We start from the raw sequence: 13,721 nt of genomic DNA, 5'->3' as shown, positions 1-13,721 counted from the left end.
TTACTCGTTTTTATTTACAAAGAGTATTCTTGGTCTGTTCCCATTTCAGTTGTTGACTTTCATTCATCCAAAGGGTGGAAAGTTATTGTTTTTCTCAAATTTTTTTTGCAGTAAATCTGGAAAAACAGCACTTAAATTTACAGTTCCATTCTTCTGCAATCAACTGCAAAACCAACTAAAATTTAAGGAGCTCCTCTCATTGAATGAATGAAAGGTGATTTTAAATTAATTACTTCACATTGCAGATGTTTTTCCTGATCTTTTTGGCTTGAGAAAATGACTTATTGACATTTTAGGCTTTATTGGCACTGAAGTTTATAATATTTTGTTGTTGTATTTATTCTTATACATTTGTATTCTTATTTTGTATATCATTGCCATTTGTATTCAGATATGTGTTAGTCTATGCAAATACCAGTGATGGTGTTGCTGCCTGTCTTGGCCAAGACATGCTGGTAAAAGACATCTTTAATCTCAATAATCATATTATCCTGACTAAATAAAAGTTAAAAAACAAAAAGAAAAAGCAATGTGTATTGATTAGTTAGTTCCCTGGACAAATAGTATCCAGTGAACCCCATGGCACTGGAACTGTTTCTAGTTTATAGAGACAGTGTAACACTTCATCTTTTGCTGACAAGCATCAATGACAGATGCAGATTTTCAGCAGAAGAAATGTTATTCCCTCCTTCATTTCTTTCCTGCAGGCTGCAAGAAATTTCAAAGCCATGTCACTGTTCTAAAGGCCTTTAAATAGCAGCGCCAACCTAAAAGAAATAGCACAAATGCCTTGTAGGCTACTAGTTGACCTTATTTAACTCTGTGAGAGCTGCAACTAATGAATAAAGCTAAAATTGTCAAAAAAATACATGTAAGCAAAATATTATTTTAATGAAATGCATAGCTAAAAAGCTACAAAGATACATAGCTATAAATACCACCTTCTACCATGCTTTAATTGTGCTTTAATTGTGGGGAAAGGATGTTATTATGGATATTAAGTCCAAATATATGTGTGTTAGGAAAATTTTTGATTGTTCTAACCTTGGATAGCAATTTGGCTTTCCAAGATATCTAAAGTACTATGTGAATATGTGTGAATATGTGTGAAAAGGTGAATGTGGCTTGTAGTGTAAAGGACTATGAGTGGTCAGGAACAAAAGAAAATTTCTACGTGCTTCTTTTCTTTTTTTTGCTACCTTCTTTTGCTTGCTTTCACTGCAGCAACTCTGTAACTTTGAGTTTTGTTATTGTGTTATTTCATTCTGCATATTTGTTTAAATTAGCGGTGTGACTGAAACTGGTCCATATTTGAAAATATCATCTGGTTCAAACCCCATCCCTTTTTCACTGAACATGCTCTAAGATAGATTTGGTTTAAGCAAGACTGGATTAAGATTATAATGAAACACTTAGCTTGACTGTTATTGTCAGGTGTAGTGAAGCCAGATAATTAAAAGAATGTGTTGAACCTGCTTTTCCCAGGTGAAATGGCTTATCAGATAAATAGATAGTAATATGTTTTGATACAGGCATCATGTGCAACTGGCAGAAAACCCAAATAACAAAGCAAAATCTTTTGGGTCTCTTGGTGGCCTGAGGTTCAATAATGGTTACCCACTTTTCACCAGTGGTAATCCCGCTTGGACCAAAAACCTGTCCAGTAAAAAACAGGAGGATGTTTTCATGAATATTGTTTTTGATCTTGAAGCTTCAACAGGTAAAATGCTGCTTCTTTGTGTGATCCTCGTGAAGTCGGCTAGTTTTGCAGTTATGATCAGAGTTATATCTTTGTCTAAGGATGGATACCACATTCTTAAAAGTGATAAATGACTGATTGAGCAACTGGAATTTTCCAGTACAAATTTTCTCATCATGATGGCTTTCAGTGTCTTTTATCAGTTTTTGTGAATTTTTAGTTTTAAAAACAATAAAAAGTTGCAGTCCACTTGCTTACAAAGTGACATCGGCCTTTATAATTGTGTTTCAGGTTGCTAATTAAGAAACAGCAAAAATGATTATTTCTACCACTTTCCCTACTTTGCAAAGCTCAAAGGTGCCTTGAACATCAAAGCCAGGCGAGAGTTTGCACCTCTGGCAACTAATCAGAATGTGATCTTAACAAGATTAATTGTGTGTCTCTATTCTGCTCTAAAAAGAAATGACTGCATTTCATAGAACTGTGTTGCTACCATACCTCATTATGTACAAGTGACAATCACAGGACTGGGGCTGTGACTCTGTTTAATGGCAGTCAAGCACAAAATTCTACAATTTACTGAACTGGAAACATTTTTTTCTCCATATGTTCAGGTGAATGCAAATTTTTTGGCTGGTCTGCTGTGAGTCCAGCTGAGATTGTGTGCCCGCATCATTATTCTCCGTGTTATTACAACTGTACAGCGTCTGCTGAAATGCTCCTGTGTTCACTCTGCTTATAAGGTAAACATTTGGTCATCATCACCATAATTATGCCCAAATACAATTCCCCGTACGCAGTCTGAGCAGAAATATAGTTAGGGGGCTAACGGGAGCCAGTGCAACTCATTAATAGTGTGCCAGACTCACGGTGATAACACTGGATCCAATTCCTGAGAGAGGTTTTATTTTTTGACCAATTAGCTGCCTGAGCAACCTATTGGCCATGAAGTGATCTCTGCAGGGACTTTATCAGACCATGCTCTATTAAATCAGCTCTCTGGCTGAGCAGTTATGTACCATCACAGTGCTTAGAATGGCTGGATCTGATTGATGTCACTGCCAAATGCCAAGTAATAACGGCTGTTATTGTACATCTCCATTCTGCTGTTTCCTTATGGATGCAGCCATTGCTTTGTGCCATCTATGTGTACTTTCAGAAAAAGATACAATGGGTGCTTTTTGTGCATGCCTGTGTGATAGGCATTTTTCATTGATATGGCTAGTTGGAAAGATTATCATAATGCTCAAGGGTGGAAGCTGCTCTGAATTTGAAATACAGTGTTAGAGTATTCAGAGTATGTCTTCAGGTGGGTCAAAAGGCCTGGCAATAAGTGCTGTATAATTTAGGCATGTGGGAAGTAATCGTAATGACTTTGCAAACCCGGGATGAACACATCCACTGACACAACTGAGTACCTGGAGGTTTGAGGAATTATTTTCTAAAGCACAATGAATGCTGTGAATACGCTTTGCATACACTCATTTAATCATTGAGTTCATCTTGTTGTTTTAAACACGGGTCAGTTATATCATTAGAAACAAAAGTGGTTTTGTTTTTGTGTTGTGTAGAAACAGGAAAGTGTTAGAAAGTGTCCTGAAAGGCCAGTTTGACTCAGTTGCCTCTGAATTTAAGTATTTTCTTGAAATTACTGTTTAGAGTATAATAAAATTACTGTTTAGAGTATAATAAGAGCAGACTTTAGCAGATTTTTTCATTTGAGGAAGTCATTTTGAGTTACAAATTTTGCTGTATTTTTGTAGTTGGTACTGATTGACATTGAGTTTTAATGCAAAGGTGTCCACCTATCATCCCTTTATAAGACGAGACACTGAAGGTGAACTGTAGAGTTTCTGTTTTTTAAAAATATTAATTTAGAGTACAGTTAAGCCTTTTACATGTGAATAGCATTTTTCTGAGTTATATCTTTTAAATATACAAATATGGAATTATCTAAATAAATACATTTGTGCAACTTTTCAAACTTTTTATGAAGAGATATGCAAATCTTGGTGATAATATTGTTTTTTTTCGCATGTTAGAGTCAAAGAATTTTAGAGAGGGAAATTTTGAAAATCTTTTTTTTATCACTCCAACTCAGACAATACTGCTCACAGCCAGAAAAAGTTAGAATTCCCTCATGTTTTTAGGAGAAAAATGTTCTATACTTCAGATTCTGAATGAGATCTGAGCAAATCCCACTGCAAAAACTAAAATAAAATATAACCAGAAAATAGATTGAAGTGGAGCTGTGTGGCTCAGAGTATGAGGAAAACTCATTTTCAAAGAATGCTTTTCAAATCTTTGTATTGCAAAACACTGGGAATAAAAAAAAAAAAAGATCCCTAGTTGATTACTCACATTAAGGCAATTATCTTTTCAAATTTAAGCCTTTAAATTGTATTTTTATACATGCAAATGTGGGATTATGTCATTAAAACTGTACAAATTTGAACAAAATGACCAGTGGAAGAAGAAAATAAACACATTCTTACGTGTTATGGTGATGTTAAGACAAAATAGCCCAAAATCTCAAACTTGTCCAGTGTATAAAATAAAATGTTTTCGCTGTTGTGTCTGTACAGGATAGCTTTAATCTGACTAAGTAAATCCAATGCTTATGTTAATACACTAACAACTTTTTTTTTAAGTTTCTAAGTTGTTGCAGCTAACACTGATGAACTGTCTTCATGCAGCTAGTGCTCATCATTTTTTTTTAATCTAACCTGATCAAGATTTGCTTCAAGACATTTTTTTGATTCTTGGAATATTCTTTATATGCTACATCCTGACGCAAAGGTCAGTCAAGTGAAGCTTAATTTGTAGTATTACATAAAATCTGTGTCATAGCTAATGTGTAGGTACATACTCTGTTCTGTAGCCTAAATGTAGGCTGAAAAGAAAACCTTCCCAGAAATATAACTACACAGCCCACAATAACAGGGATTGGCCCTATTAGTATTATTAGGCCGTGTAAATGTATATCTATTAACAAAAAGTTAATGACTCCATTATCTATACCTATAACATTTTTTTTCATTTTCATGACTCTGAAAATCCCTGTAAAAATCACTGGTGTTGCTCCTCCAGGTAACCAGAACAGGGTACACAGTAAAATTCGAAGAGTTAAAATAACACTTAAAGAGTTAAATTTAACACTGGTCCCGAGTCTATTTGGTCCCATTCGGAAGTGGTGTTAAATCAACTCTTTCTATAGTGTTAAAATTTTAGAGTAAAATTAACTCTAAATAGAGTAAAAATTTAACACTGAGCAACACCGCAGAGTGTTAAATGAACCTAACACTACTAGTAGTGTCATATTATTTACTCTACCATAGTGATAAGTTAACTCTATTTGAGTAAAATTCCACAGATTTTTAACACTGAATTGATATATCTGAAATTAACACTGGGAGTTCAAATAACTCTGATGAGAGTTGATGTTACTCTATACTGTGTTATTCATACACTAATCTCTAGTGAAAAATTAGCTCTCACAGAGTAAACTTTTAAATTAATTTTACACCACGTAGTGTTACTAAAACTCTTCCTGTAGTGTTACCTTTACACTCAATTTACTGTTTTGCAGCATGAAAACCTGGTTTCTAATAATGCTTTTAAATATAAAACAAGTAAGCAAAAACCACAACTAGATAATACATTTAACAGCTTTATTTTGATGTCAGGCTCAAAATATTAAAACATCTCATGTAGTGTACATAAAACACTACACACAAAAACACACTCATAAAACACTTTAAAACAATGAATTTAGTCCGGCATAAAATGACAATATGGAACCACATACAGGGAGGAATCAGAAGTGCCATACTTCATTTGAAGATCAAATGGTTTGAAGTAACACAGCTCTTTTATGTTCAACACCTTCAGCACCATATTGGGATGCATTCTGACCTTAAATGCATGATAATGGTCATCAAAACACAGGGTTTCCATCAGCTTTCCACAGAGCAATACAATGTCATCTTTCACAACAATACTTTTGATCTTATAAAACACCGGAATCTCAGACACTACCTCTGTACAGATGATAAAGTCAGGGCGGTACTCTGTACCATGATGTTTTATCCACTTAGCTGAAAAAACACTGGTAGACAACATAGCTCCAAATTTTAAAGCAATTTCTGGACCTTCTTTCAGCTCTCCAAGTGTCACCATCTTTCCTGGTCCTAAAGCTAATCTTTCAAGGCTAAAAGACTCCCAATACATGGCCATACAACTTTGGTGTTTCTTGGCTAATGTCATTGTAATGTTTTTAAAGCTTTTTAATTGCTTCTTAAAGAAGTTATGTTTGGCTTCGTAACGCATGCACCACATGTGCAGAATTGGGCCAATATTTCGTATACTGCGAGGGTAATGTATCATGAAGTGATGCTTTGGTAAGAGACTGAGTGTAGGAAATAACTGCTTAAAGAGCTTATGATGATCAATAATTAAATGTTTGAGGTAGATGGTCATACCTTCTGACAGCACTGGTGAAAACACAATATTGACAATTTGTAGAAGCAGAAGTAGAAGATGCCAGTAGCTATCACCCACCTGTACTAAATCACCAAACATCAAAGGTACATTACGCAATAAGCACCAAGATTGAATTGCATTTAGTCCTAAATCATTACTGCCATCAAACAACTTTACCCTTGGTGGGCGATTTCGCTGCTGATTGAAGCCATAATCAAAGGCATGTATTCTACCAGCAAGTTGTTCAGCACTTAGGAAGTTCTCCTGAATGTACTGCAGCACAAGTTTCACCTCTAACTGAGCAACTCCCTCCAAAATGTCATGCATGATATCTACAGAAAAATTGTTGGCTGCGTTGAAATATTTAAGTGAATTCAAGAGACAAGTGCGTTTCACACCACATACATGAGGTAGCGTAGGATCTCTTTGTACACTTTCACAGTGCTGCTTATGCATATCAAGAGTTCTTAGTACAACACCAGAATCATCTTCACAGAACACACTTTGAAAACAATCCTTCTCAAGCAGACAAAAACGACAACAATATCGAGCTGCAAATGACTCCACGAACCCAAACAGACTATGCAAGCCAAGATTGTCCCCAGTGACCTGGATTACAGTGCCATGAACCAAGTGTTTAAACATGGGAAGTTTCAGTCCCTCTGTCTCAAGAACTTTCAGATCATTGACAAGTGGCTCAAGGATTGAATTAAAGCCATAACGCTTTGAGTCTTGTGCATGAAAAAGAGCGCACAAATGAATATTGACCAACAACGAATTAAAGATTGGAGGAAAATTCCTTAGTGTAAAGTATATTGCACCTAATTTATGTATACCCTTTTTAGAGCCCAGAGGATTTGCAGTTTCAAAGTCATCATAAAACAGTTGAATTTGTAAGGCATCTTTTTCTGCAGAAAATAGGGGACATCTTTTAACATAGGCAGCATCGATTAAGTCTGCATACACACCTTCTCTGGACATATTCCTCGACTTGAACATGTCGACAACATGGTGGTTTTGAAAGATAGTTTTCAGTGTTTCCAAAATAGGAACATATGCAAACCTATCAGTTACAATGACTTGATCAAAAGTCCCTGTGATCTTGTTTCTTCTACTGTCAAATCTTGTGCCAAGCACCATTTCAACAGGTTCAACAGTTGCCCATTTTTGTTTAAAGTGCCTATTTCGTTTAGCTTCTGAATTTAACAGTGTGAATGGGTTTTCAAAGTTTTCGAATGACTGCTCTAATTTCTTTTTACTTGTAGTGTCCTGTAAAGGTACGCTCTGTAAAGCTGCATCTTTAGCCTGAGTATGAATCTCAAAAAACACTTCCTCCATTGAGGAGACAAAACTATTCACAGTAGATTGGCTTAATCCAGCTGCCCTGAGCTGTGCAACAGTAGAGGCACACATATCCAAAGTGCTCTTATTTGAACTTTTCAACATTTCAGATGTTGTGGGTGTTTCTTCTACATTAGTTGACACCACCTCCCCTGTAGTGCTAACTTCTTTAACTGCCACATCAGGCTGCAAATTAACATCAGTGTCAGCCTGTTGGTTGAAATAGTTAAGGTGTTTGGTATTTAAATGTTTTCTAAAACCTGAAAAAGTGCCAAACACACAGCCACAGTCACGCTGGGCACATTTAAGGCGAAGATTTCTTCCAGGTAAGTAACCATGAACTAACCGTAAATGCCTAACAAGCATGTTTGAACCAGTAAACTCAGCCTGACAGACAAACACTTCATGATGGAGAATTAACCTTCAAGCCCTAACGAAGCAACCTTGTCCTTATTTCAGCAACTCTGGGACTTTCTTTGACTTTGCCAACATCTATATTGTACACAGTGGTTTGGATGAACGTGTACATGTTGTGAAGCATGGTGTTGTAAGATGTGCCAAACACAAAATGTGCTTTAAACAGTTCATCAAAAGCACCAAGTGAAGAGGTAGACTTGCAGGGTATGGCATTCTTGTCAAGAATAATGAAGAACTGGTGGATGTCATTCTTTTTCACCCCAACAGCCAGGAGGTAGGGTTGAGTGCTGGTAGTGATGGCATCAAGGTGCTCTTGGATATTTGTTCCAGTCTGAAAGACAAATACAGACAGGCAATAAGAATCAAGTGTTTCCTAAACTGGTAATTCATACCATAAAAATAGAAAAACACAAACCTTCTTGAAAACCACAAGATGCCTTTCTGCTTGAGAAGCTGACACCTTTCCTGGTCTCTTCCGACCCTGACCAGATGGTGGAATCAGATGTAATAGCAATAGAATCGCTGAGAGGTCACTGTCCCAGCCTGAAAAAATATTTGTTTTTAATAAAGTTGAATCATCATCATCAATAACAAATTTCAATGCATCTGCATTGACAAAATGTTTGAGTAGACCCAAAATACAAAAGGACAGCTGTTCTGTGACAAACATTATATATCCTGTGAATGTGCTAATCAAAGAAACAGCTCACCAATGTCAGCATTAACTTCAGTGGCATCCTCAGGAGAGTCAGCTGCCAGCAAGAGTTCTTCCAGGTCAGTGGTAGAAGGAAGCTTTCTGCCTTGTTGAATAATCTTTCTTTTGAATGTTGTTGGCCACCTCTCCAGCAACCTGCCTGATACATCCTCACCAAACATCAGTACAAATCCTGTTCGATCTGTAACAAGGATAGAGAATAAAGAATATTTACTATCTGCAAAAATAAAAAGTGTTTACATTGTCAACGTAATTAAAATATTCACCAAGCCTTTGATATCTTTGAAACGTGGAAAAACAGACAGTATGTTGCTTGACAGCAGGGGGTCAAGGACCATGTTGTGTCGATAAACAAATGTCAACTTCATCTTCTTCTTGACTGTGTCTTCATCAGCTGAATGTTTCATCAGAGAGATTGCTTCCTTACACTCATCCTCACTCAGCACGTTCTCTGTAACAAACTGCAACTCTCGTCTGACAGTTGGTCCACCACACTGGTCTTCACCCGATGATCCATCTCCTGGTGCTAGACAATATGAAATACAACTTTATTAAAACTAATAACAACATTTGATAACCATTATTAATACAGAACCACAATTTGGAACTGTATTATATGTTTCCACTGAATTATAAATGTTACCTCCAGATGATAATCGCCTCTCTTTAGCAGTGCATCTCTGTATGGTTTTAATCCTCCAGGCCAAGTACCCAGTGCCACTCTCTCCATCATAATAATGTTCCTTGGAGAGTGACATATACAGACATTTTTTATATTAATTTATCAGTAAGTTAAGTAACCATGAACAGTTGATAAGGACATACATTTTGGCAGGATTTAAAATTTTGATTTTAGTTGTATCAGTTATTACTGGTAGCTACTTACATAGCCATTTTTGAGTACGGGTCACTGAGGTAAGGGAAAAAGGTTACAATTCCTCTGGCATACATTTCTTTTACCTGCCGTGGTGGTGATGTACTGCAAGATCAAAAGGAAAGAACCAGTCAGCTTCCCTGAAATTAATACAGATTTAAAATAATTTGAAAATGATAGTAAAAATCACAGGGCCAGAAATAAATTACCCATTTTTTTCTGTCATGTCAGCTACCAGTATGTTGACCATTTTTCTTCTGGTTTCATCAACCAGGGACTTGGTCCGATTGTATTCATTTATTATACGTTCTCCACCAGGTTTGCTGGTGAGAATCGATTCCACCAACTGGAAAACACAACCACTAAAGTTCAGAACACTTAAACTACAAACAAAAATGACACTATTAGAAGAATGTGGAAATCTGTTAACTCTTACTTGCTTAGCTTCTGCATCCAGCTTCTGACGTTTCCTCAAAGGGCTGTCTGAAAGGATGACCGTATCCTGTGAATCTGATGAATGTGGCGATGATAACTGGAACCGCTCAGGAGACACTTCTGCAACAGATGTTTCCAGACCTCAAAAATAGGAGCAGAACAAATCAGTTTGCATGGTCCCTCCATAGACTCATTTTATACACTCTTTGATTAAACAATGTAATAATGACACACACAAAAAAAAAGACATCCAATGAAACACACATCACTCAAACAAACCTGTTTCATATTTGATGGTTAGTACCCCGGTTGAGGGATCTGTTACTATATCCTCAAATACATCCTCATCCAACTCAGTCCCTGAACTATCAAAAACTTTCACTCCTTCTGTTACGGCTGGCACACCAAACTTTGCAAATGCTGAAAACAAGCACACAACTTTGTGTAAACAAAAAGATTACATGACATCTAATGTTTTGTAGCTTAAAATGAAGATCATTTCAAGACACTTTTTCAAAAGTGAGTCAGATAAATAAAAGCTAAATTATTAAGTGCCACTAACATGCTTGATAAGTGGTAGATTAAAATGGGTGACACTTACATTATGCAGTTTTTCCCCCACTAAATAGACATAACTAAGATGCTTCCAAAACACAGATCATTTTCAATTAATCATAAAATGCAGTTTGAAGAGATTAAATAACAAAAAGAACTCAAAGCCCCTTGTATATCTTTCACAATACAATGTTGGTTTCTTACCAGCAATCAAAAACTCCTTAAGGCTTGGCACAGATACTCTAACAAATTTCTGCACACCTCCAAGTTTTGCTTTAAGCAGCATGCTTCCTGTAGACAGTAATTTCTTATAGTCAGTGATCTTCATTGAACTACAGTAAACAGAAAATGTGAATATTAAAACAGTCCCATAAATATCAGCAAAACGGCCTTGCAATATTATTTCTTACACTGTATGTTACTTTTATGTCAGTGTAACAAGGTGTTTCGGCTCTTTGGCGGTAGTTTTTAGCCCTATACTAAATGAGTATTTCATCTACAAGATATATAATCCTCAATACAAAACTAATATAATTCCTACTACTTTTTACCATTTGTCTGATCTAACTTAGCACTAGGGAGTCAGTATTTTGTTCATCTTTAGTTTAACATACTGAACAGTCTGGTAACCAAAATGGAAAAATGAGCGGGGTAACTTTTGTCAATACCATCAACTCACAATAAATACAAACGCTGTCATCTTAAGTTCAAACTACTAAAAAAAAAAAAGCATTAAAAACTGAATCCTGGACATTTTGGATACTTTATCAAGCTTATAACACCTGCTGGTTGTAATCTTGTAACTGTAAAATCGCTGAAGACAGCCGAGTTAAAATAAGACAATAACCTTACTGAAAACGACCTCTATATCTGGTACCTAGGTATCAAAAAAAGAAAGATGTAACATTTAGTGTAAACTTTTAATTGGTTAATGCTTGGGTTACCTAATTTAAAATTTAATGATAACTAGCGAATTGCCGCGCACTGAGGTTAGCCAAAATGCTAGTTAGCTAGCTAATGTTAATATGTAGATCCCAACACATGGAAGGTTTAATTTAATGGAATTTCGAACATGCTAGAACACAACACAATCACCACTGCACACTGAAATAAATTTTGATAACAAGCCTTACAGTCCAACACTGATATCAGTCAACTTTTTTAGCTAATTAACAACCTTACATTAGCATACAGACAGTGTCACATTTGCTTCTGGTACAAAATGAAATATATAATAAACATGGACAAAAGGAATGTAACCTTATTTTAACGTGCTACCTGTGCTTAAAATGTCGAATTGTTGGTTTAATAAGTAAATATGAGCAACTTACCCTGCAACTGATGTGAAGAAAATGGCGTCCTGAAAAATCCTCTTGGTTTGAAAACGAGTCTGTGGTGGGAGGAGCTTTCTAGAGTAACGTTGACACTGCCTCTTTTAACTCCACGAATCATCACCCACACTGGGGGGCGTTTTGCTCCAGCTATTGTTATAATGACTCTATTAGAGTAAATACACTTTAACACTGCTGATTTAACACTGGGAAATTTACTGTGTACCAGCTGAAATATATAGAATTTAAAAAGTAATGTTAAACACCGGCATGCAGGTGTTTATTTCTGCAATACAAACTTCACAGAGTTACTAAAAGCCGTGCTCACATTTATGTTAGTATGCCCCTGGAAGTGTAATCAATGAAGAATGCCCGTGTACTTTCCAGCAGAGCTATTCCAAGTCTGGATAAATACCTTAAAGCTGCACTTTTCTCATTTTGTGTACAAGAGGTGATATTTTGGTCATTCGGTTCCTGTGTTGCATTAGTGGTTTTCTCACTCAGTCTGAATCACCTCAGCTCTTTGGTCGGAATCCAAAGCCAACACCAAAGCCAGTTCTTCTGGCTGCACAAACAACAAGCCAGCCTTGATCCTTCCATATGAAATGTTTTGCTGGCCGTACGAGGGCTTGGATGGGGTAAACATGTTAACGCCGAGGCACAAATCGCAGTGAGGGGAAAAGAGGTGTCTATATAACACATGTCAGATCTCATTTGCATTCGTAACCCACACTTGCTGTGGTTTGTGTCATGTGTAAGGCTGGACTTGGCACTTCTGAGGACAGGCAGTTCTAAACTGCTATCATTGTTGTGTTGGTAGTGTGAAAGCACACTGATCCCTCTGACCAGGATGATAAAAATCTGTCACAGTTCCCTGCATGGAGGAGCCCATTGTTTTGAGGATTAAGGGGATTAAGGGCGGATGCTGGTGACTGAGGGGCTTGAGCTGTGTGACCCTTTCACTAATCATTACGAGACAGATACAGACTCGAACTTTTAAAGCTCAAGATTGCATTGGATTATCAATTATTCATTGCTGCAGGAACAGGGTTAGAATAAAATAAATGAGGCAACAATTGGAAAAGTCCCTTAGCAAAGTGCAATGAGTGTCCAGAGTGGCTTTGCATAAAATTTATGAATGACTCATGAATGGGGCTCTTAATTTCCTCATATTAGCACCCAGTTTGTGTCATCAATAGTAGCTTCAGTCTGATCAACATGCTGACTTGTAAAATGCCTCCCAAAGGGTCAGTATGCATTCATGCTCAGCTGTAAGCCTACTTGCAATCTCATAATCTCTGTGATTGAAGTTTAGCACTGTGCTGTCCTCAGTATAAGTGTTTGCAGGAAATGTATTTTCAGCTATGAAGCTATCTTATTTTTATGTTCTTTTGTCTTATCCTCCAAGGAACTGACAGTGTGTTATGTTTGGCAGAATTCATTTGTAAGACTTTGCAAAATAACTTAAAAATACTAACAGGTTAAGCACCTGTAGGAGTTGCCAAATATATCTCGAGTACATCAGTAGAAAAAAGATTACATGAAGGGATACAAAGACATGAAGGGAAAGAAAAGGGTGGCAAATACATTTACACTGGCACTTATGCTTTATCACCAAGTGCTTATAGATACATACACTCTGTCATATAAACCGTAATCAGAAATACAGTGCTCGGACTCAAAAGATAGGGAGATAAGTATATTAATATAACTATAAATAGTATATAATGTTGGAAATATATGTGACAATCACTCCATCTGTACTTTTCATTATGCTAATTTTCCTCTTTGCGCCCTTCACTTGCATCTTGGCTCCTCCCAGCAAGGATATGAGAGAGATACAAAGAATAGAAGCAAAGAAGGAGGAACTGA

General features: G+C 36.5%; 2 protein-coding genes across 3 annotated transcripts; both read right to left on the bottom strand.

Annotated features, from left to right (window-relative positions):
* Positions 1–5,356: 5,356 nt before the first annotated feature.
* On the bottom strand, positions 5,357–8,818 carry LOC109194995 (uncharacterized). Of its 2 annotated transcripts, XM_025899941.1 has the most exons (4): positions 8,650–8,818; positions 8,355–8,482; positions 8,055–8,270; positions 5,357–7,512 (listed from the first exon to the last, which is right to left on the bottom strand). In XM_025899941.1, the coding sequence occupies exons 1-4, from the start codon at positions 8,813–8,815 to the stop codon at positions 7,426–7,428; spliced, it is 597 nt and encodes a 198-aa protein (XP_025755726.1). In that variant the 5' UTR covers positions 8,816–8,818; the 3' UTR covers positions 5,357–7,425. The 2 variants fall into 2 exon arrangements, with proteins under 2 accessions (XP_025755726.1, XP_019201906.1); XM_019346361.2 differs by lacking the exon at positions 5,357–7,512 and having other exon boundaries at positions 7,925–8,270.
* A 718-nt stretch (positions 8,819–9,536) lies between these two features.
* LOC109195013 (uncharacterized) lies at positions 9,537–12,070 on the bottom strand. Its single transcript, XM_019346397.1, has 6 exons — positions 11,850–12,070; positions 10,723–10,809; positions 10,243–10,383; positions 9,965–10,104; positions 9,738–9,874; positions 9,537–9,633 (listed from the first exon to the last, which is right to left on the bottom strand). Exons 1-6 carry the CDS (start codon positions 11,968–11,970, stop codon positions 9,537–9,539), a joined length of 723 nt encoding a protein of 240 aa, XP_019201942.1. The 5' UTR covers positions 11,971–12,070.
* Between the last annotated feature and the right edge of the window lie 1,651 nt (positions 12,071–13,721).

Source organism: Oreochromis niloticus, linkage group LG17 (genome assembly GCF_001858045.2).
Source record: "Oreochromis niloticus isolate F11D_XX linkage group LG17, O_niloticus_UMD_NMBU, whole genome shotgun sequence".
Classification (NCBI taxonomy): domain Eukaryota; kingdom Metazoa; phylum Chordata; class Actinopteri; order Cichliformes; family Cichlidae; genus Oreochromis; species Oreochromis niloticus.
Note: the sequence above shows the minus strand (reverse complement) of the source record. Positions and strands in the feature narration are given on the sequence as shown.